The following is a 23,195-nucleotide window of genomic DNA, read 5'->3' on the forward strand; positions in this document are numbered from 1 at the left end:
GCAGCTACCCTTGTCTCCAGGGTCTCCCAAAAGAATGGAGAAAGAAGGCCCAGTGTGAGATTAACCTCTCCTCTTCATTTCTTCCATAGGACCCCACGTAGCAACCTGCGAGGATTTTCCTCAAGATTGTTCAGGGCTAACAGAAAAGCATCTCTGCCCCTTTGGGATTCCTTACCTCTGACCTGGTTCTCCTGAATTTATTTCAAGACCAATGATTGTTACTCTTCCCCCAACTCATCTCACCGTGTGGCGGGACCATCCTACAGAGGAGACAGACTTTGAGGAGAACCCAGGGGAGATCTCCTCTTCAGTTCAGTTGGTGGACAATCAATAGTGCTGCTTGGAGATGTTGGGTATATCCCCGCTGGGGGAGGGGAGTCTTGGCCAACTGCAAAGGCTGAACCATCCTACCTGTGTGTGCCACAGCCACACCGTGTTCTGCACAAGGGCCTGAGGCAAAGTGGAGAGGGAAGGGACAGGTGTGCTATAGAGTTGAGTGGGTTAGAGTACAGAGGAAGAACTGGGAAAAGGGGCAGAGATGGTACAGCAGATCTAAGGTGAGAGGGGCAGTGGAGAGAGCTGACATACATAAGGAGGGAAGGAGTAGAAAAGAAAGCAGGGATGGGGAGGATGGGATGAGAAGTTGGGAAGTACATGGAAGGGGAGATACAGTACAATGTACTGCAAATAGCAGGAGTTTGGAAGCCAAAGAGACACTGTGCTACTTCCTGGTTTTGTGACCTTAAGACCTCAGCTTCTCCAGGGTGTTTCATCTGTAACATGGAGATAATACTCATTGCTAACTCGGAGGGTTATTGTGATAAATAAGATAATGCATTTTAAGCACTAAACTCAGATCCTGGCATACATTTATTTTAAAGAAATGTTAATGCTCCTCTTTCTCCACCTATGATTTTCTCATTTTCCTCCTTTGGATTTTCCTAAACCTCAACTGGGGTAACTCCAGAGCATGGGTTGGGGAGCTCTGGATTCTCCACATTTTTCATCCATCTTATTACCCACTCAGTAATTGGGGAATCCTGTGAAAATCCCATGCCCCCTCTCCTCTCGCTTTCACGCACTTTCCACCTACTCCTCTGTCTGTGAAAAAAGCAGGGGCTACAGGTTTTCTTAACCTTCCCCAGCCAATTGCTTGTCAGGGTCTGTTCATTCCTCCTTTGCCTGCTATGTCTCCTTAACACGTTGCGTACGGCGGGGTTTAAATCCCTCGTGAAGATTCTCGTGATCCGTACGCAACGTGTTAATCTATTCTTGCCTCTCTATTCTCAAAGTGGAAACCCTTGGGATATACTGAATGTGGGGAAACAGTCCACCAGAGCTTAAATACCAGAGATTTCACACTGGATTCCATCCACCTCCACAGGCGACAGTCACACTTCTCCTGGACTCTTTTAATAGATCCCCGATCAGTACTTTTTTCCCTTTAGACTCTCCCCACCTGATTCGCTGCAGTTTATCCACTGACAGTATGTCAGGATGAGCAAAACCTAACTCAGGAACTTTCAGAGGCCGGCCCAGTGGCTCAGGCATTTGGAGCTCTGTGCTCCTAACGCCGAAGGCTGCTGGTTCGACTCCCGCAAGGGATGGTGGGCTGCGCCCCCTGCAACCTACAACAGTGACTGGACCTGGAGCTGAGCTACTCCCTCCACAACTACGATTGAAAGGACAACAACTTGACTTGGAAAAAATCCTGAAAGTATACACTGTTCCCCAATAAAGTCCTGTTCCCCTTCCCCAATAAAATCTTTTTTAAAAAAAGAACTTTTAGGAGCTTCCCATTGCCCACTCAATTAATTGCCAACACCTTACCCTGCATTCTTGCATCTTGTCTTGAATGGTAGTAATTATTGTTGACTTGTTCTATGGTCCCCACTAGAGAGTAAACTGCTGCACAGCAAGATCCAACTGTTCATCATTCAACAAATATTTATTGAGCACTTCTTTTGTGACAAGTGCCATTCTAGATGCTGTGGATACATCAGAGAGCCAACCAAATGAAAATCCTTGCCCCAGGGAGCTTACATTCTACCTGGGGGCGGGGGAGGGGGGAGACAGACAATAAACTATAAAAATCATAATAAATAAATAAATTATATAGTATGTAGGATATACTTGCTATGTGAGTTTTAATTACTTTGGAATTCATTCACAGGTGTGCAATATAAAAACACTCAAGTAATTTTTAAAAATTGCATTCAGTTCAGTTTGGATAGGGCAAAGTACTGAGACTTTAAACTAGGAGGATGTCTAATGTCCCCAGGGCTGGAAGGGTACCGGTCTTGAACCCTTAGGAAGAAGCAGGATGGAGCAGGTGCTAACCACCAGGCCTCTTCTAGAGCAGCAGGAGGTAAGGGCCTGGCCCAGGGCTCTAACCTCCAGCCAGGTGGTGGAAGGCCAGACTTCAAGGCTATCGCTGAAGAATTTGGGTCAGTTCTCTGGTTTGGCCACCAGGGGTCATTTTACCACTGTAAATCACCATCTGGACCGATCGCAGGGAGGCACACACAAAAGGCTTGCTCCAAACTAAAACTCACACACAGGAAAACTCTCTCTCTCTCTCTCTCTCTCTCTCTCTCTCTCTCTCTCTCTCTCTCTCTCTCTCACACACACACACACACACACACACACACACAGAAACATACAGCATTGAGAGACATAGGGACAGAAATACACACAGGATATATGCATGGCAACACCTCCCTCACTAATGTGAGGGTCTCAAGATGTCATAGTGCCAACTCTGCAATCCTTCCCAGCCCCAGATTCCAGTAAAGAGGGAAAGAAACATTAGTGGCCCCTAAACCAGTCTTCCACTTCCCTTGCCTCCAGCTTGACGAGAACAGCCAGCCTATCTATTCTTGTCCTCCCATCACTCTCAAACGTCCCTGTAAACTCTTCTTCCTGGGCTGTGGCACAGTTTAGTTCCTTTTCCCTCCCAGAGAAGCCCCACCCTCGCCTCCTGTGTGTGTGACTAGTTCCACCCCCACCTTAGGGCTGCTGCTCCAGGAAGCCTAAAGCAGTGCTCATTTGGTGTGCAGCTCTTACTGCCTCCCCACCCCCCACCCCACCCCCCAAAAAAAGACTCCAAGCCTTCAAGACTACAATTAGCAATTGATTTCTTGAGCATTGCTCTCTCCCACAGTACTAAAAAACAATGTACATAATGCCCTGGGAAGAAGTTACACACGAATTCTAAAATGGTTCTCAAAGTGTGATCTGGGGACCCACTCTGAGGAGTCCACCAGGTCAAAACAATTTTCATAGTAATACTACTAAGATGTCTTTTGTCCTTTTCCCTCTCATCCTCTCACACATATATGGTGGATTTTTCCAGAGGCGTCATGAAATGTGTTACCATTGCTCTCACAGCTAATAGAATGTGTGCTTATGTATTTCTGTTTTAAAAACTTAGTTTTAATTTCTAATATGGTAAGAACTAAAAGAACAAAGTATAAGCAAAAGCTCTTTGGAATCCTCAGTTTTTAAGAGTGTAAAAGAAGGGTCTGAGACCAAAAAGTTTGAGAACTGCTACTTTAGTACAAAGAATCTTTTCCTTATTGTAGATGAAGGGGGCGTGCGGGGGAGCTAGGATTTAGGACCTGGAATGGAGGAGGTCTTGAAAGGAGTTTGGATGGAAGGAGAAGAAAAGACCTAAAAAGGGGAACAGAGACAAAGATTTTTTGGGGAAAAAAACTAATTCACTGTTTTGCCCAGCCCCCAAACACCCCATGCTGGGTGTCAGGTCTAAATTGTTACAAGTCTCTAATCGAGAAGGAAACCAGTTCTGCTTGTATCCAATAAACTTTTGTATCATGCCTCAATGCTGGGCAGGGGAAGCCCAGGTAGAAATGAAAGCAGGTGACATCTATGGCCTTAAGACTAAATCCAGGACACCCATTTTTCCGCTCCATCTACCAGCTCTCCGCAGTGTTTCAACTCCTCCTGCCCTTGCCGAGAGCATTTCATCCAGTCCTCTGCCTCTACACTGGCAGGCTCACAGCAGCACTTCCTATGGATTAGGGAAGGGGTCATCCCTATGCTTACCATCACTACCAATTTAAAGAAAACATTTCCACCAGCACTCTTCCTTCCCTGTATCCCTTGCTCCCACACTTTGTTCTTTTCTGCATTTATGAGCTGGAGTCGCCACCCAAAAGTCCAAGTGTCCCATCCACCTAATTCATGTGTGCCCCCTGAAAGTCTGCAAGTGAGAAGCGAGGGGACGGGGGTGGGGGTGGGGGGGTGGAGGTGATCCAGCTAGGGCCTTATGTGCCTGCGGTTCAGATGGCAGAGTCCTCGGAGCACTGGGTGAAGGGTGTCCTGGGATCGGAGTGCCTGAGCAGCTCCCGGCTGGCAGCTGCCGTCGTGGTGTTACGGGTGCTCTCAGCTAGCCTTTGGGAGAGGGCCTCCCCATCCCTGTCGGTGGTCAAGGTCCTGGGCCAGAGCGGAGAGCCCAGGCGGCGCAAGGTGTTGCGGAAGCCCTCTGCGCTGAAATAGTACACAAGCGGGTCCAGCACACAGTTGGCGCCTGCCAGGAGCACCATCACCATCAGCACCCCGCGCACCTTATCGCGGGCCTCGTGGCTCGCCACCACCAAGTTGCCCCGCAGCAGCCCGTAGACCGCTAGCGTGGCGTTGTAGGGTACGAAGCACAGCAGGAAGATGACCAGGTTGACCAGCAGGAGCCGCACCGTCTTCCGCCGCCGCTGGCTCTGCGTGGCGTCGGGCCGCGCCAGAGTCCAGAAGACCCGGCCGGACGAGTAGAGCACGGCCACCAGGGGCAGCAGGAAGCCCAGCGCCTCCGCCAGCAGCACCAGCGGCAGCAGCCTGCCTTTCCACAGCTCGTCGCTGAAGCTCTCGAAGCACAGGCGCACCTGGAGGCCGCGGTAACTGCAGGGCGAGGGCCTGTGCACGAGCATGGTGGGCACGGCGAACATCAGGATGAGCGCCCACACGCCCAGGCAGAGCAGTCGTGCCACACGGGGCCGCCGCAGGTGACGCAGCCGCAGCGGGTGCACGACGGCGGCGTAGCGGTCCAAGTTGATGAGGGTGAGGAAGATGCAGCTTCCATACATATTCATCTGGAAGATGGCTCCGGCCGTCTGGCACAGGAGGTCCGGGAAGGGCCAATAGTGCAGCGAGTAGTAGGAGAGGCGCACGGGCAAAGACAGGGTGAAGAGCAGGTCGCTGGCCGCCAGGTTGCACATGTACACGCTGACTACCGAGTGCGCGCGCAGCGCACGCAGGAAGACCCAAAGGGCCAGCCCGTTGAGCGGGAGCCCTGTGGCCAGCACGAGGCTGTAGACCACCATGTGCAGGTGGTGGGTATTCCGGTAGTCGGGGCACGGGAGAGCAGAGCTGTTGGCAGAAGTGTTGACGGAGGAGTTGGCTAACATTGTGCCAAAGTGTGTGGAGTAACTAGGCTGGGGGCATCATGGGGCATACCAGGGTCCTGGCATCGCGTTCATCTCCAGGGCAGGGCCTGGAGGCTGCACCGACAGTCTGAAAGCAAGCAGAGGCAGGGCATGGGATTGTGGGCTATGGCTGCAGGGCAGATGGCTGCCTGGAGTGGATGCTTTTGGTCATAGCTTCATCATCTGGAGACCTGGAATAGAAAGGCAAGCCAAAAGTCAAGATTATGCAAGGACAGGGCTGAAGACACAAATGTTTATCTAGCTAAACTGGCTGCCTTCTTGAATCTTTTCTCAGCTTCAAGTATTTTCCCCACCTTCCGACCCACCAGAATAGCTTTCTGCAGCAGGGCTAGATAGCACAGTGTAAGACTGCCTAGGTTTAAATCCTGGCTTTGCCAAGTTGCCTAGCTTTCATCCTCAGAAGAGCGACTTAATCTCTCTGACCCTCATTTTCCCTTACCTGGGGGAAAAAAAGGAGGGGCGTTTCTTACTTCATGAGTTTGTTAAATGAGATATGTAAAGTGTTTAGGCTGCCATTATTATCTAATAATCTCTCTTCCTTTCTTCTACAAATGCTTACTGAGCCTTTAGAAGGTTCCAGGCATGTTCACAATAGTAAACAAAACAAAGGTCTTGCCCCCACCTACTTTCATTTCATTGGAGGGAGACAGGTAATAAAGTACAAGTAAACAGGTATGTCAGGTGGTGATGCGTGCTATGGAGCACCTCCCGGGAACAGGTGCTCTGCTGGCCCCCCATTATCTAAAGAATAAAGTTCAAGGGCCCAAGTACAGTACAAAATCCCAGCCTCACTCATCACATCCACTGTTGCTTCTGTGTGGGCTGGGTTCCTGCTCAGACCACCCAGGGTTCAACTTGATTGTTTGACCTCTCCAACTCTATTTCTTCATCTGTAAAGTAGGGATAATAATATAATGGGGCTCTTATAGGCTGACTGCATACCACCACAGTCCTGCCTGTGGGTTAAGCTTTTCCAGGTGCTCCCCTGGAGGGTCTGACTAGGGAGCTTCCCAAACGGGGTTCTGGGATAGAAGGGAGATGGTGGTTTGGTAGTGAAGGCTCGAAGGGAACCCTAAGCTCAGGGAGCAGGGTGGTGAGGTGAGGAAGTTCATGGGTGCTGATGAGGCTGCTAGAGAGAGTAGACCACAGCAGCTGCAGTCCTCAGGCAACAACTGGCAGACAAGGATATGGCTAGGAGGTAGAGGAGCCAGAGGATCCCACCTTCCTTAATGCCACAAGGCCACACAAGCTAACCAGATGGCATCTACGAGGTCGGACAATGAAGTTTGTGAACTCATCCTAGAAAAACTGCTACATACCTCATTGCTGAATATCACTACAGTCACCTTTGAAGTACTCCCCTTGGGAAGCTATTCACCAATGCCAGCGCCTAGTCCACCCTTCAAAGCAATTTTGGAACTTTCTCTGGAATGGCCTCAGAGCCATTTTCATATTACCCTTGATGTCCTGAATGTCATCAAAATGTCTTCCTTTCAATATTTCCTTTATCTTTAGGTAAAGAAAGAAGTCATTGGGGGCCAGATCAGGTGAGTAGGGAGGGTGTTCCAATAGTTATTTGTTTACTGGCTAAAAACTCCCTCGCAGAGAGTGCCATGTGAGCTGGTGCACTGTTGTGATGCAAGAGCCATGAATTGTTGGTGAAAAGTTCAGGTCATCTAACTTTTTCACGCAGCCTTTTCAGCACTTCCAAATAGTAAACTTGGTTAACTGTTTGTCCAGTTGGTACAAATTCACAATGAATCATCCCTCTGATATCAAAAAAGGTTAGCACAGCATTGCAACAAGTTCACGAACTTAATTGTCATACCTTGTATTTTGTGTATGTGTAGTAAAATATGCATAACTTGATATTTATAATTTTAACCATCTTCAGGTGTACAATTTAGTGGCATTAAATACATTCACAATGTTGTGTAACCATCATCACTATTTCCAGAACTTTGTCAGCATCCTAAACAACTCTATACACATTAAACAACAACTGCCCATCACACCTCCACCACCACTCCTGTCCTCCAGCCACTGGTAACCTCTATTCTACTTTCTGTCTCTGTGAATTTGCCTATTCCAGATACCTCAGATGAGTGGAGTCATATAATATCCGTCCTTTTGTGTCTGGCTTATTTCACTTAGCATAAAGTTTTTAAGGTCCATCTATGTTGTAGCATGAATCAGAACTGCATTCTTTTTTTATGGCTGAATAATATATTCCAATATATATATATATATATATATATATATATATATATATATATATATATATATATTACATTTTTCTTTATACGTTCACCTGTCGATGGCTCCATGGGTTTTTCCACCTTTTGGCTCTGGTGAATAGTGCCGTGAACATGCCATGCACTTGCCGTCATGGGCAGAGAAGTTGTCCGGAGACCCTGAGCAATTATCCTAAGATACTGGAATTGCTCCTTTCAATAGGAACCGCTTAAATTCGTACATGGAACCAAGTTGTAAACCTGACTAAACAAGTTTTCTTGTGGAGTTTTTGTTTGTTTGTTCTCCCTCCAACCACAACTACCAGCCGTTTAACACTTGGGAGAGATATAGTGGAACAGTTAAAGGGAGTAAAGAAACATTTTCTCAACAACAATACAGAATAGGGCTTAAACATGCTGAAAAGCAAACAAAACCAGGTGTTTTTCCTGACATGTGCTTCACCTCCCATGCTCCTTTGCTCTGGTCACACCAAACTAATACTTTTGCACATACCTTATGTTTTCAGGGCTCTGCCTTTGCACATACTGGTTCAGCAGCTTGGAATGGACTTCCTCCCATTCTCCAACGGGCAAACTCAGTTGTGTCTTAGGACTCTCTGAAGCCTTTCCTGACTGCCTCCCTCCCCACAGAGAGATGTGGTCCCCTCACTTTGTGCACAGGTTTGCCATAGCTGTTCCTCTCTGTACTTAGTCATTAGTTGATCTTGGTTTGCACCTCCCACTAGACTGTGAGCTCCTTGAGGGAGGGGCTGTGGACTGTGAGTTATTCATCTTTGTATCCCCAGCACCAAGGTCAATAAATGTTGAGTGAAATAGCTGTTGTTTACTGATCATTCACCATATCCCAGGATATTTTATATGCACAATCTCTAATTCTCCCAACAGTCTTTTGAGGTTGATGTTTATGCTCATTTTTACAGGAAAGGAAACAGAAGCTCAAAAGCTCAGTCAGTAAGGAGTGAAGTCAGGATTCAAACCCAGGACCACCCAGCTCCAAAGTCCAAGTTGTCTGGCATTGTTTCCCACAGGAATGGATGGTTGGAGACGAGGATGGATGGTGCACAGAGCACCTGGTCTTTTACAGCTGCCCATATGAAATCTGTGCCCATAGGTAAATTGTTTTACCTCCTCGTTTGTCAGATTGCAATATATACTTTTTAATAACCCACTTCTTTCGTTCTCTCACTGCAAACCCTGGTAACACAGGCTCGTCTCTCTTCCCCTCCTTATGCCCCTCCTTATGGTTTCCCCTTACCTACTTCAGCACTTAGCTTGCTGCTCTGAATTCCTCAGTTGTTTCATGCCTATTCCCTTTCCCCAACTAGATGGTAAGGCCCTGGGGTGGGGACCACGTCGTCCACTGCTTTTGTTCCCAAGCTCACTCATACTCCAGTCTCTCTACCTAGCAGGCTTGGTAGGATATCTGCCCCCACCCACCATGTACACCCATCCTGTAATTCTGCTACAACATCTCTTGTATTCATCTAGTCACACTCCTGACTAGCTTGCCCACATCTATAACTCATTTAGTAAAAGACCGTGTCTCTTAAAAGGCCTGTTTGGAAACAGCTTGCATTAAAATTTCAATAACAGTTTACACTCACAGTAACACTTTATCATTCTTAACCATTACTTGGAAAATCAATAGCCCCTTACAACTAGCAATCACGTACTAGACACTGAATAGTGAATGAATAATTATTTTCCAAGAATTCCAAGTCTTTCTGTCAACAAAGTTACAATGTTAAACAGACCAAAATGTATTTGGTGAACTGCTACTTCAAGGTAAAGTTAAGAATCCTTTAGTAAAGCAGATGACAATGCTCTCATTCCAAAAGAAAGAAGTCCTTGGTTTCTCCATAATGGAGCCTATTTGTAATAAATAACTAAGGTAAGTCCCCCCTTTCTGACAGACTCACAGAATGGCCTGGCGTTGAGAGCTGCCAGACCCCTGCGCTTGTCCCCACCCCATCTGCCTGCTTCCCTGGGGTTTCTGTCAGTGGAACTGAATGGGCACAGTGCCAGGCCAGATGGCAAAGATGAGAAAAACTGCCAAAAAGGAGGCAAACAGGAAATGGAAGGAAGGTTTTAGACGTGGGGAAGGGCCAGCCCAGCCCTCTCCTCAATCCTGCCTGGAGGAAGATGTCAGGTCATGTGGGAAATGTAGGAAGTACAGAAACAGCAGCCACCCAGGAAAGGACGGCCATCCACCAGGGAGAAGGTGGGACATAACATGGAGGCCCGCATAGGCTTAGTCACCTCCACACACACAGATGTGGTAATACAAGCATACCACAACACCAGGACACACAGCGGTATACACTAAGAGACGTGCACACAGGATTCCCAGTAACAAAGCGATCAGCACCTCTCCACCCCTGTAACACATAAGGATGTGTACGCACGGAGCTATGGACAAGTGGCCCCAGGAGGAAGCCTCTGCCTTCGGGTCCATGTCCTTACACATACCGACATAGTCTGGCAGCATCAGGAGCACGTACCCATGCAGAGACGTACACAAACAGAGATACCAGCCCCCAGGCGCTGAGGAGCAAAGAAAGCACCAAACACACGAAGGCAGCAGGGACTGCACCAGCGCACATCACCTGCCTGTCACACCACTCACATATCAGAGCACGTGCAGCCATTTTCCTCCTCCCTGCACCTCTGCCCACGTGCACATCAGGTCCAGTTCCTTACGGCCTCAGGGCCTCTCACACCTGTCCCATTGCCCTCTGAGCTGGGCTGGGCACCGCTATTTGCTGAGATAAGCTAGAGGGACAGGGCTATTTTCTGCCACAGGCAGGAAGTAAGAATGAGTGAGTAAAAGTGTGCAGGAAGCTAGATTATGATCATACTTTTTCTCTGCTCCACACAACCTGCCCACAGTATCCACCCTTCTGGCATCTGACCAGCAGGGTAGATGGGAGCTGAAGATAAAGGAATACACGATTTGGGACCGTGTTGGGGGCAGGAGGGGAGACATATACCTCCTCCGTGTCCAGCTTTCCCATCTGCCACCCTCCTCAGGCACATCCTCTCTTTCCCCTTCCACATATTCACCAAATACCTTGCTCTCTCGTCACCTCCTCTTTTTAGTAATTCATATCTTTCAGAAGTTTAAAAAGAAGGAATCTCATATCTCCCCATGCCCCAGAAGATCAGCTCCAGAATAGCCCCAACTTCATTTTATTTTGTTTATATATACATATATGAAGTGGTGAAAGAACAGTTTATTAGAAGCGATAATACACTCCAAAGAAATAGGAGCAGACCCAAGAAGCAGAGAATGGCTCAAGGGCTCATTATTAAAAGACAAAGTATACTCCAAAGGGTTTGGAGTGGTCCCTGAGCAAAAGCAAGGCTCAAAAGGCTCAAAGGGCTTGGACTGGTGAGCACTTGGAGTTTTTATTCTTTTTTTCTCTAGAATGGGCTGTTCCCTTCCGGACATGGGACCACTTGATTGACACCCAACTTCATTTTAGATTCTGGAGTTGCGGCCAATTCCACGTCCCACCGCCCCACTGTGTGCACTCCGTGCCTTCTTTGTTAGCTAAGCCCATTTCCTCTGCTGCTGTGTTCAGGCCACACAGGGACATGTACCCTGTACACACAGATGGGCTTAATTATAAAGACCTCTTGATATCTGTATATTCAGACTCCCAAACAGATCCAAACTGTGCTGAGCCTCCAGTAAAAATTTAACGCAGTTTAAAGATTTGGTGAAAAGCTCTGTCCCAGAGCTGCTTTGGGGACACAGATGAATCCTGCTCATTAGCTTGTCCAGAATCTGAGGGCTCTGTGGTGTGGAGATAGTGCAAGGTCACCAAGGTCAGTGGACGCCTTCCTCCTGCCCCAGGGACCATGTTCTTCCCGAGGAGAGGCACCTGTCTGGTGCAAGCTCCAGGAGGTCGTTGTGTTCTATCTCGTCCTACCTCCTCCCTCCTCCCTGGTCCAGGCCTGCTCTGCTTGCCCCAGGCAAAATTCCTGCTCCAGCCTCTTCTCCTCTCCCCATCTGAGCCTGTTTCCTCCTGCCTTTCCAACATCACCCTTAGTCAGGTCTCCCACCGCGGGTATTCTGATCTCCTCTCTTACATGTTTTTCTGGGTAAAGGCAGAAAGAAAAAGTGGCCTACAGCTCAATAATTAGTTTCCCCAATGTGGGGATGTCACCTCCCCACTTGCACATCTCCCTCCACCCTACTTCAAGAGCTGGAAAAACAGGAAATAAAGTCCCAAATCAGGAGAAGTCATTCAGATGAGATCAGCTGCACCAAGTTGGTTGGCCGGCCGGCATGCATCTTGCCCTGCTTTGGTGCCTGGCTGGGGCCCGCCTCTGAGCCTCCTGCTTTTCACCCCATTGACCTAGCCCTGAAATCTGGCAGCACTGTGTGCACACCACTGGCTCCTCCTTTCTGACTTTTCCCTCCCCATGGGCCTGGGCACACACGGTTTCTGTGTTGGGATATCCGCTAGGGGCGGCAGGGTGGGGACAGCTGATGGCATCAGAGGCAGACGGACCTGAGCTCTAGAGTCTCTGAGCAGCGAGGAGGTGAGGCTTCAAGGTATACATTTCTATTTTCCCCTCAATTCTTGCCTCCATCTCCCCTCAGGGCCACGATTCCAGCTCACATTAAAAGGAGCTGGAGATACAATTTAGTGGGAGATCCCTTCTTGTCAGAGAGGCCCCTGTAAACATAGGTAATAGGTAGGCAGCTGCCCTCATTGACATGATACAAAGGTATAAAAAGGCCTTGCCCACCCTCAAATATTTCCCCCACCTGTGCTCAATATCTGAAATTTCACCCACTTCATGTCACTCATGAGCCATATTCTATCAGAGCTATAGAGACATTAAAGACCATCTTGGTCTAATCCTCTTATACAGATGAGTGCACTGGGTTAAGGCAGTGTTTCTCGAAGGTCCTATTAGAATATCCCTTGGTTAGCTGGGAAAGGTAACAATAAAAACACATTTGTGTCAGTGAACCCATTCATTGAATTTAATCAGATAAGTTCATTGTCATCTAGCAGAGGGCCTGGCCCGGGGAGGTGAGCAGGTATGGGGAGTTAAGTCTTAACTGAGAGCGGGAAAAGTTTGGAAATTGTCCCCAGAGGACCCTGCTTGGTGGCCTTAGGAAGCCCAGGGTTCAGTATGACAGTAGGGCCTAAAGCGTGAAGGGGAGAACACAGCCTCCCCAAGAGGTCCAAGTGTGGGCTTTAAGTTTCAGGGGGCACTCCAGGGTGTGTTCTGTCTGACAAGGTCTTTATGCCTTAGGCAGACCCTTTTAGCTTTTTACGTGATTCAGAAAGGTTTCCCAGGGCCCAGGGCCCACACTCACCTCCATCCCACCCAGGTGTTCCAATTACTAAAGGAGGGTGCTGCCCCTTACCCCCCCATGAGGTTCAAACCCACCTGGGACCCCCCTCCCCATACCTGTGTTCCCTGTGGAGCTCTGCCGTTGCCCGAAGCTGACTTCCTCTGCCTGCTCTGGGCTGGGTTGGGTTGGGCTGGAAGGACCTGCTCCTGGGGCTGGTGGGGACACACCCACCTGGGCAGATCTCAGCAGATTCCAGCTTCCTGCACTCACCCAACCCCACACACGCAGGGAGAGAGAGAGAGGAAGCTGTGTTTTCAGCTGTCTTCACAGACTGGCCGGAGAAGCAACTCCAACAGATAATGGCACTTCATTCAGCTCCAACTCTGCCAACTAATGACTCCCCCACCCACCACGCACACCCTCCCCACAGTTTCCGGGAAGCCTAACTGGTACACACACCCACTGATGTGATGACTAACCTACCAGCCTCTCGCCGTTCTCACCAGTTCCCTTGGGTGTTTCTTTCTCTTTTGGATCCCCGCAGGTGGTTTTGCTCTTGCCACTCGTGGCTTATACCTCACCCTGTCCAGGGCTCCTCTGCGTGCCAGCTGCAGCTGCTAGACCAACTCTCACTGCAGAGCGCACATCGCCCCTCCGTCCCAGCAGTTCCCGGGCTGGGTGGTTCCTCCTTGCTTCTGTCTCTTTCCTAGGCTGTGAGCTGGGCCAGGGGGCTGGGCAGAACTCAGATGACAGCCCCTCTTCTCTGTACCCTCAGGCCAAGCCCCTTGCTTTCTGTATCAATAGGAGTGAGCAAGTCGTCCCATCTCAATACACAAAAACAACTTCAAGTTTTTGAGTGGTAGGTGAAAAAGGATATTATGGTCAAATGAGTTTGGGAAACACTGGCTTAAACAGGCTTCTCTATTATTAACATGCCATTAAAAGACTGACCACGTGTTGATAATCCAAGCTGGGTGAAGGGTACATGCGGATGTGTTATACTATTCTATTTTTGTGCATTTGAACTTTTCCATCATTTTTTTTACTATTGTTAATCACTGAACCTATAGAAGAGAGGGAGAGACTATACAGTTTCCCAAACATGTGTGTCTTCAGGACACATTCTGGGAGATCCCAAGTAATTAAAGGCCAATGTTGGAATCACATCTCAATGCATGTTGCCAAGACGCAACCACCTCAACATTCAGACCATTTGGCCCATTACTGGATGTCAACTCAACGGTTTCCTGAGCTCCAGGCCCCAGCTGTTTCCACCCTTCTGATAAAATCCAAGTCCTGCCCTCCTTCCCTGGAGGGGGGTCCCTACCCCTCCCCTACATGATCTCGGTCAGGCTCTGGCCTTCGTCCTCCAAAGGGACAATTCTACACTCACATCTGAGCTCCTGAGGCCCAGTGCTTTTCAGGTGAGGACACACACACCCTCATGGCCCACAGGACCCCTTAGCCCCCGCTGTGGCCTTCTGCAATCCAACTTCTCGATTTTTTAGAGCTTCTTCTCCTGGCAGGTGGCTGCTTCCCTGAGCACAATTACCAGCAGATGGATCCACAAGCCTCGAGGGGTGGAGGGTTATTCCCACGGGGCACTGTGCTGAGGATGGCATCATAACCAAAATAGGCCACACAGGTTGAAAATAAACACTTTATGCAAAAACGTCCTTTAAGTTCCCATCATGGACCTCTCTGGGACTGCTGCCCCAACCCACGGACAACGTAAGTAGGGGCCAGGTTGAAAAACCCAAAAGGGGCAGCCTGGAAGCAAATTGACAAATGGAGTCTGAAAACAATGGAGAATGTGGAAAGGTCAGGCTGGGGTGGGGACAGGACGAACCCCAGCTCATCCAGCTTGGCTCAGAGTCGACGTGCTAAACTCCTGGCTCCATCGAAGCACAAGTTCCTCGCTTTTGGCTGGGGACAAGATACTGTAAGTCTCGTTCTGCAGACATCTCATACGGGACACCTACATGGGGATTGGGTACACACAGTCTGGGTCACAGAGCTAGGAGCCAGAGGTATAGAGGTGGGGAGGTGTCAGGAGTCCCCAAAGAACCAGAGGCAGGTGAGCATGGGCACAGGGCAGTAGAGAGAAGGAGAAAACTCAGATGTGGATTTTTCAAGCTGCCAGAGACACCAAGAGGCCCAGTCCCGTTTTTAGAAATGAGGCTGAGGCTGGGGGAAGAAGTGACTTACCCCAGACTACTTGCTGAGTAAGAGCAGGAGTTGAGGGTGACACCTCAACAATAATTCTCAACCCAGCTGGGGATCTTCCTGTGCTGCCTTCAGAACCCTCATCTCTCATAGGCAGCCTCCCTCCCAGACCCTTCCAGCCTAGGGGGACCTTGCTTACACCAAGGCTAGAAGAGTGGAGGAGAGGAAGCATTTTGATGGAGGCCTCTGCCCTGAGAGGCAAGGAAGGGAACTGCTTTCCACATCCCTGCGGCTGGGAGCTGGGGGGTGGAGTGGGGGGTGAGGGGATGGGGGTTGGCTCAGAACAGACCCAACCAAGGTGACCGATTGAGGGGCTGATGGGAGAAGGAGGGGGCAGGGTGAGGGGCTCACCTTCCTATCCCGGTTTCTCATCAGACACTGTTGGCTTTTGAAGGAACAGTAGTTTGGGTACTGCACATAGTCTGTGTCACAAATCTAAGCCAAGAGCCAGAGAAGGGGCAGTGGGGACATATCAGAAGCCTTACAAAACCCCAGCTCTCTAGAGTGTTCACAGTACCAGCACTAGGGTCAGGAATGTGGCCCTTCAGAACCAGACCTTCTATACTTAGGGTGCCCTCTCTCTGAGGAATAGGCCTTTGTCCCCTCTGCCTTTCCCGTCCCACTCTCAGTCATAGTTCAGTTAGTGGGAAGAAGCCAGGAGCCAGAGAGTGGCAAGTGGCTGTTCTGCCAGTCAGCTTGCTGAGAAAATGGTTGAGGAAGGGGGAACTGAGAAGGGGGGCACCAAGGGTGCAGAACATGGGAAGGGGGCCCAATTGGTGGTCCAATCTCAGGGAGCCTTCTAATGATGGGTAAATGAGGGAGAGGGTAGAACAATCTCTAATGTGTGGTCTTGGGTGAATCACTTCCCTCTGTGGACCTCACCTTCCCACCTATAAATCCAGGGGAGCAGCAGAGATGATCTCTGAGATCCCTTCCAGATAGGGTCCCAGGGATTGGATCTGGGCAGGCGTCCCTCTGCTAAACCACAGAAGGGAGTGGCCTGGTCTCAGGCACAACAGATAGTTCCAAACGGGAGGTAGCTTTGGGGAAGTAAACAGCAAAGTTGATGCAATAAGGAAAGCACAGGAAGAGTCCAAGAAAGAAACTGTCAAACTGAGACAGTGAAATACTGGGTCACGGTATTTGGTGGCCCCTCAGGCATCACCTAGTCATTTGTTACAGGGATGAATATAACTTTGGCCTAGAGTGGGAAGTGACTCTACCAAAGCCCCTCAGCAGGTAACTGGCAGAACTGGGACCAGAACCTCTGTCTCCTGCCTCCCAGTCCCCCGCGCCACCACCCCTCCTAATTCCTACTCCTTTGTCAAATGCACTCCTGCTCTACTGTGTGTGTAGGGTCTATTGAAGAAAGGCAGGAGGCTCAGTGAGGACTGGTTCTCAGAAGCCAGGGGCCCAAGCCCCAGAATGGGCTGCCTAGAGCAAGTAGCCAGAAAGAACTGGGGTGAGTGGGGTTGGGCTGAACTTTGGGAAAAGGTGCTGACCTTGGTAGGAAAATCCCCATCCTGGAAGCTAAGGAACTCAGTCTGGAGCCAGCTGGCAACTCGATTATCTTCACAGCCCTTTGTGGCTAGCCGGGTACACCAAAAGTCCATGCGGAGACCGCCGTAAAAATCCATCCCATAAAAGCGGCCCGATTGTACAGTCCCTATCTGTGGCACATGGGACAGGGACAGGGGAGGCATGCACGTTCCTGGCCCCTGCAGGCCTCCCTTCCCACTGCCCAGATCTGCCTGGAGACTGAGCACCCCGCTGCCACCCCCCGCCACTGCAGGCTGCCCAGCTAGTTACGTACCTGAATACCAACGGACAAGCTCTGAGATGTAAGCAAGGGGCTCAGGAAGGACGTTTTGTGGGAGTTGTCACACTGCTGCCGCTGTAGGTTGGCCTCTGAGTGGCACTGCTCCAGCTTCAGGGAGCAGAAGTCACAGAGGGGACAGGTAGCTATATGCTGCCGTCCAAGGCTGTCACAGACCTGGGGCAAGAGTGTGGCTAAGAGGCTGAGGCTGAGACTTTCCAGTCCTCAGCCCTCCAGAGCCATCCCCACAAAGTCTTCGCATTTAGGTTCTTCAGAAAGCTTCTCTGGCTTTTCTGCCTCCCCCACCCTCCCCAAGGGTTCCTCAAGGACCTCGCCTCCGCTCTCTATTTGTTCACCCTCCTCCTGGATGATTTATCTACTCCCAGGTAATCGTCATCTCTCTGCAAGTGACACCCAGATCTTTAGCATCAGCTCTGATCTCTTTCCCAAACTCCAAATCCTCAATTGCCAAGTGCCTGACAAATGTCTACCATCGTGTGACCTACACTCACACCTAACTTATCTGAATAGGACTCCTAACCATCTCTCTCTCCTTCTCTGCCCCCTCCCCAATGATAATGCTATTTACAAAGAGTTGACACAGGGCTAGGCACCATGGCTCTAAACCCTATCATCTCATTAGCCCTCACAGGAACGCTACACTAGCACAGGTACTAATAATGTCTCCATTGTCATGAGGAAACAGGCTCAGTGAGGCTAACTTGCTCAAAACCACACGTCTCAGAAAGGGTGGAAATGGGACAAAGATTCACAGCCTTTCTAACTTCAAGACCTATACTCTAAGCACCTAGGTTCAAAACCTCCAAGTTCTTGGAAGACATTCTTCAGAGGGGAGCTACTCACCTCCTAGCTGGACTCTCCACCCTGAGCCCCTCCAAATTCCCAGGAGGATCTCCAGTCAATGCGTCCTCCTCCTCCTGCACCCATGGGTACCGCACGCCACAGTGACAAAATCTCCCACATCACCTTGTTTACTCTGCACAACAGCTCATAGGGAGGCATGGTCATGTCCCTGACCAAAAATGCTTACTAAATTCCTCTTTCCTACCAAATTAAAAACAAATGCTTCAGACTACCATTCGAGGTTTTCCACATTGTAACCCTTACTATTATCTCTGACTCCTACTGCTTTGCTCCCGGCAAAATGGGCTCCTTACTGTTCCCTTAACCAAAACCCTGAAATCCAGTGGGCTCTCCATGACTCCTGAACTTGCCACACTTAAAACACTCTCTCAACACCTACCACACCCTTTCGTAATGCTGCTGAATCTCTCCTGGGCTCTAGGCCCTTTAAGGGCAGGAGCAATATGCTCATTCTTAGTTCCTCATGAAATCTCTTCTCTTTCTTGCACATAAGTACTATTCCCTCTAGCAGGAACCTTCTACTGAGCTCCTTCTTTTGCCTGGTTAACGTCTTTCCTCCTCAGGTTTCAGTTTAAACATTAGTTCCTCTAAGACGCATTCTCCGATCCTCCCGCAGACAGTCGTGCTCCCCTTCCGCTCTCTCTGCACTTTGTACTTATCTATCACAGCGTTTATCCCAGCACGCTGTTCTGCCTGTTTCCTTGTCTGTCTCTCCCACTAGACTCCAGAGCTCCAAGACAGTTGGATCTACTGTATTCATTGCCAACATCTCAAATACCTAGCACAGAGTTGGAGCCCAATCAATAGTTGTTGCACAAATGGATGAATGGATGGCATACCAGCTCTCAACAAATGTTTGCTAACTTGTATTATTTGAAAACCTAAAGGATATTTTTCTGGGAGTAGGACTGGCTGGGTGCTGAGGACACATTGACACTGAAATCTCTCTACAGATCCTTGGAATGGGTTCTATGACCCCTGTGGAAAGGAGAGCTGCACCTGAGGCAAAGCCAAGTATTGAAGATGGTGAACTGGATCAGGAGATGACTCAAACCTAACAACTCAGAGAGCTGAAGAATGAATTTTGGATTGGAATAGATTCCAGACTAGGTCTTGAGCCTTCCTCCTTTAAGCTGAGCTGGAGATGTCCTTGCAGAGAAGGATTCCCACTTGAAGAGAACCTCTCCAGTGATGCCTCATGTTTGCTGTTTCCCTGCTCATCCCACCATTCCCATGGCCTAGTCCACTGCCAGGCCCAGAGGATGCCCAGTGAGCATGTATCCATTAAACAGCATGGTGGGCATACCGTCTTCCCGAAACCAAGGATCTCATCCTCCAAGTGCCGCCAGGCCCTGGCTGTAGGGGTCATGGTGCAACTGTTCTCCATAATGGAATAGCACATCACCAGCAAGGCCTCCACGTGGGGCAGCTGCAGGAGGCTGCAAGGAGACAGCACTGACTGGTGGGGGTGGGCCAGAGGGCTGGGGCAGAAAGCCACATCCACTCTCTTCCCCTCCCCTCAGCCTCTGTTCTTGGGTCACACACATTCAGTGAGCTCGATGGAGCCTCAGAGGCATCTGGACCAACTACCTCCTTTTAAAAATGAGGAACTGAGATCCAGAAAGGGGAAGGAGCTTTCTCAAAGTTGCGATGTTAATTAAGACCAGAGACAAGACCGGAACTCAAGTCTAGTAGCTCCAGGTACAGGGCTCATTCCATTACACCGTATAGAAAACAGGCACTCGAGGGCGGTGCTTAAACCAATGATGGCCAAGAACAGGTGAGGTAGGTAATTGCTACGTGCGCCTGAAGCCCAACCAAGTCTGAGTGGGTCTGGAAGTTGAAGCTGGGAAAGTCGGCTTCTCATGGCCAAAGAAGGCAGCAGGAAGGGTAGGGCTGGTGGGGGAGTCAGAATTTCCTATACCTGCCAGAGTTTTGGCTTTTCCACGTGGAGTCCTCATCATATACATCATTTCTTTCATCCATTTCCTGGGCAGATCGAATGAGCTCCTGAATATTCTCCATCATCATAGGTGTAGTGTCCACTTCCCGCACCCGGGGAGTGAAGGAGAAAGGGTTGGGAGATAAAACTTCAGCCTGGAACTTGGGCTGTGGGTCTGTCTGCAGCCCAGATATGGCCTCCAGTCCCTCCTCTGTCCCCTCTCCTTCCTCCTGCTTCCCCTCCTCCTCCTGCTCCTCCTCCTCCTGCTCGTCTTGCTCCTGCCCTTCCTCCTGCTCGTGTTCCTGCCCTGGATTTTGCTTGTGATCTGGCCCTGGCTCCTGGCCTCCCAGGGACAGGGAGGACTGCAGCAGCTCTTCGACATTGCTCTTGAGCCGCTCGGGCCAGGCCTGCTGCTCTGTGGCTGCAGCTGGGTTTGGGAGGGACCAAGAAAGAGAAGGAAGGGAATGGTTAGCTTTCTGGACGCCCGAGTGCCTTTGTTCACAAAGAGACACACACATAAACACCAAGACAGAAGAAAGCAGCCTAAATCATACTTATTCACACAGCCAAGTATAAAAGACACAGAAAGAGTATGAATATCAAAACAGATTACCATGGTGATTGTGGTGTTGGTTGTTATGTCACCTTTCTGCCTCTCTCACAAGTGCTTCTCTTCCTTAACTCCCACCTCAAATACCACCTGTTGTCATTTTCACTTAGGAAACACCAATACTCTGAATAGCTAATCCTTTCCAGACTGAAGATGTTAGCTTATAAAAGTCCCAGAGGACATCCAAACACGGGAATGTTTTTGAGCATTAGGAAAAATGGATTCAGGGCAGACTTGTGGTAAGTAATGTCAGAAGATATTCTGGAATAGGAAAGCTCTAACTTGTATTCATAAAAAGCAGGCTCTCCCATATGTAAAGAGAGGCCTTTCCCCATCTCCCACCCTCACTCAGCTTTCTTCCCATTTCCCTACCACTGATGCCTTAAATCCTGGGCTCTGGGATTTGTGGAAGGAGTTGCTGGTAGTCTTCCAGGTGCTGGGAGGGTCTCACCTGTGAAGTGTGATGACATGGGGGAGGTCATGGTGGTGGGTGGGATTTCAGCAGAAGAGTCTATCCTCTTGGGAGTGTTAGGTGAGAGAACTGAGACTGGCTGGGAGCATCGGACTCTCTGCAAGAAGAGAAGGAATGTGGGAATGCCTTTCCCAAAGGGTGGACTTCTACTCCAGCTTACTCTTCAGTCCCTTTTCTAGCATGCCTTCTGTCTCACAGTTCCTGGGTAGGGATGAAGGGACATGGTCCCTGGTAGAACCCTCCAGACCGGAGAAAGGGTTCCCCTGCAAGGTAAAATCCCATGTCTAGGCCACACCCCTGCCTTCAGTCTCTTGTGTTTGACTTGAATGAAATCACTGCCCATTAGAAGAAATGGAAGGGCTTATCTCTTTGCCTCTTCCCATCCCTCTCTCCTCCTTTTCTTGCAGTAACAGGAGTGACAGTCTGAACGCCCAACGTGAGGCTGTATTCGTACACAATCTGGGTGAATAATAGGCAAAGTAGCATGAGGGAGAATCTAAGGATGGCCCTGCTAGAGCCCTCCCTCAGCTCCTTACTGCCATTGCCTCTCCCTCAGTCCTGCAACACCAGATTTACCTTTGTCCCGGGCCTCACCTTGGCATAGAAGACGTGGTTGGAGCAACGGTACTGAGTAAACTGGCAGAAGGACTCAAACCAGGAGGCATAAGGGAGGTCGGAGCAAACAGCGCCTGAGAAGGGGCAGGGATGGAGAAAGTGAACGCACCAGGGGGAGCTCCCTCCTGGATGGGGCAGTGGGCATGTTGGGCCTGGAGAGTGGAGAATATGGGCATAGGGTCAGAGGCCAGCCATACCACTTCCTCTGTCTCGTGAGCACAGGGCTGCCCCACTAGTTGGGCCCTCACCATCAGGCACCAAGCCATGATTCTCATATTGGTCCAACTGGACGAGGGTGGGATTCCGGCAGCCGTGGGTTGCACGGAGACGGCAGGTAGTCTCTGCTTTCCAGGTAGGGGTCAGCAGTGCGAAGAAGCGTTCATATTCGGTGGGAGAGAGAGGGCTGCCTGGAGTGGAGGCTGAATTTGAATCCTGGGCTGGGGTAGTTGATGGAGGCAGGAGCACCACTGCGAGGCGGGAACAGACTGATGGCTGGATGGAACTCCAAAACCCCCTCCAGGCCTGGGACAGACCCTGCCTGGCCAGCGGGGCCCGTGCAAATTAGGAACCGGGGATGTCTGCCGGGTAGTGATGCCAGGGGCAGAGACAAAGGAGAGCCCGGGGGGGGGGGGGGGGGGGTAGATCGAGGAGGACATTCAACGCAACCTCCCTGAGAGAGGTGTCAGAAACAGTAAAGGAAGGGCTCTCCGGAGGGAGAAGACCGAGCCCGGGGAGGAAGAGACCGAGTAGATGGGAATTCTCACCCTTCAGGAGTGAGAGAAGGAAGCCAGCGGCGAGCTTCCTCATGGCCCCAGACAATCCCCACGCGTTTCCTAGACCGAAGCGGGCCTCTAACCCGCCAAGCCAGAGCCGGCAGGAGCGGGCTTTCGGACGTCACAAAGGGCCGGGGGCGGGGCCTCAGAAACTGACGGGTGTTGGGGGTATGGGTCCTCCCGTGTCATATATTCCAGCTGGATAGGATGACGGCGCAGTTATCATTGACGCAGTACCTTTGATGGAGTAAGTTCTGTGTTGTTCTTTATGTGCCTCCCCTTCTTCCATTAACAAGGTAATACATTAGGGTGGATACTTTCATCCCTATTTTACAGATGATGAAACCAGGACTTGAAGAAACAGTTTGCCCAGTAGCCAGTGAGGCTTCCTGTGAGTACAGTACAGACAGGGTTCTGGGGCGGCACAACAGAATGTACAAAACAAAGTCAGGGCCTACCTGGGTAGGTACCAGAGAGGAAGCCTCCAGGTAGGAAATGGGGAACAAGCCAAAAGGGGAAACAAGCAGGGTTCAGGTGAGGGGGAGCTCAGGTGTAAGAATGGCTCAGCCTACAGAAGTGTTTTCCCAGTGGGAGGTGAGCAAGACAATTGGAAGGGGAGAAAACATTTTTGTTTTGTGTTTAAAATAAGAAATTAAGCTAATATTTCATATAATAGTATATGTATAAAACGCAAATACACATTTATTGGAAATTAAGTGAAAGAGATGTTTTATGGAAGTTTTGGAAACCCTGGGTGTGAGGTACCCCCCCGCCAGTTTTGTCCTTCCCCAGGTGAGAACTTGTGCATTCTGGGGTACTTCTGGT

General features: G+C 49.9%; 2 protein-coding genes across 2 annotated transcripts; both read right to left on the bottom strand.

Moving 5' to 3' along the window:
- Positions 1 to 1,927: 1,927 nt before the first annotated feature.
- On the bottom strand, positions 1,928 to 5,417 carry LPAR5 (lysophosphatidic acid receptor 5). Its single transcript, XM_019754456.3, has one exon. The coding sequence runs from the start codon at positions 5,415 to 5,417 to the stop codon at positions 4,302 to 4,304; it is 1,116 nt and encodes a 371-aa protein (XP_019610015.2). The 3' UTR covers positions 1,928 to 4,301.
- Positions 5,418 to 14,872: 9,455 nt separating this feature from the next.
- ACRBP (acrosin binding protein) lies at positions 14,873 to 23,031 on the bottom strand. Its single transcript, XM_088797595.1, has 10 exons — positions 22,362 to 23,031; positions 21,846 to 22,064; positions 21,577 to 21,671; positions 20,962 to 21,079; positions 19,883 to 20,327; positions 19,265 to 19,397; positions 17,071 to 17,250; positions 16,760 to 16,927; positions 15,609 to 15,692; positions 14,873 to 15,009 (listed from the first exon to the last, which is right to left on the bottom strand). The coding sequence occupies exons 1-10, from the start codon at positions 22,402 to 22,404 to the stop codon at positions 14,887 to 14,889; spliced, it is 1,608 nt and encodes a 535-aa protein (XP_088653721.1). The 5' UTR covers positions 22,405 to 23,031; the 3' UTR covers positions 14,873 to 14,886.
- Positions 23,032 to 23,195: the final 164 nt, after the last annotated feature.

This window comes from Rhinolophus sinicus, chromosome 1 (assembly GCF_057876585.1).
Source record: "Rhinolophus sinicus isolate RSI-liver-muscle chromosome 1, RSI-T2T, whole genome shotgun sequence".
Lineage (NCBI taxonomy): Eukaryota > Metazoa > Chordata > Mammalia > Chiroptera > Rhinolophidae > Rhinolophus > Rhinolophus sinicus.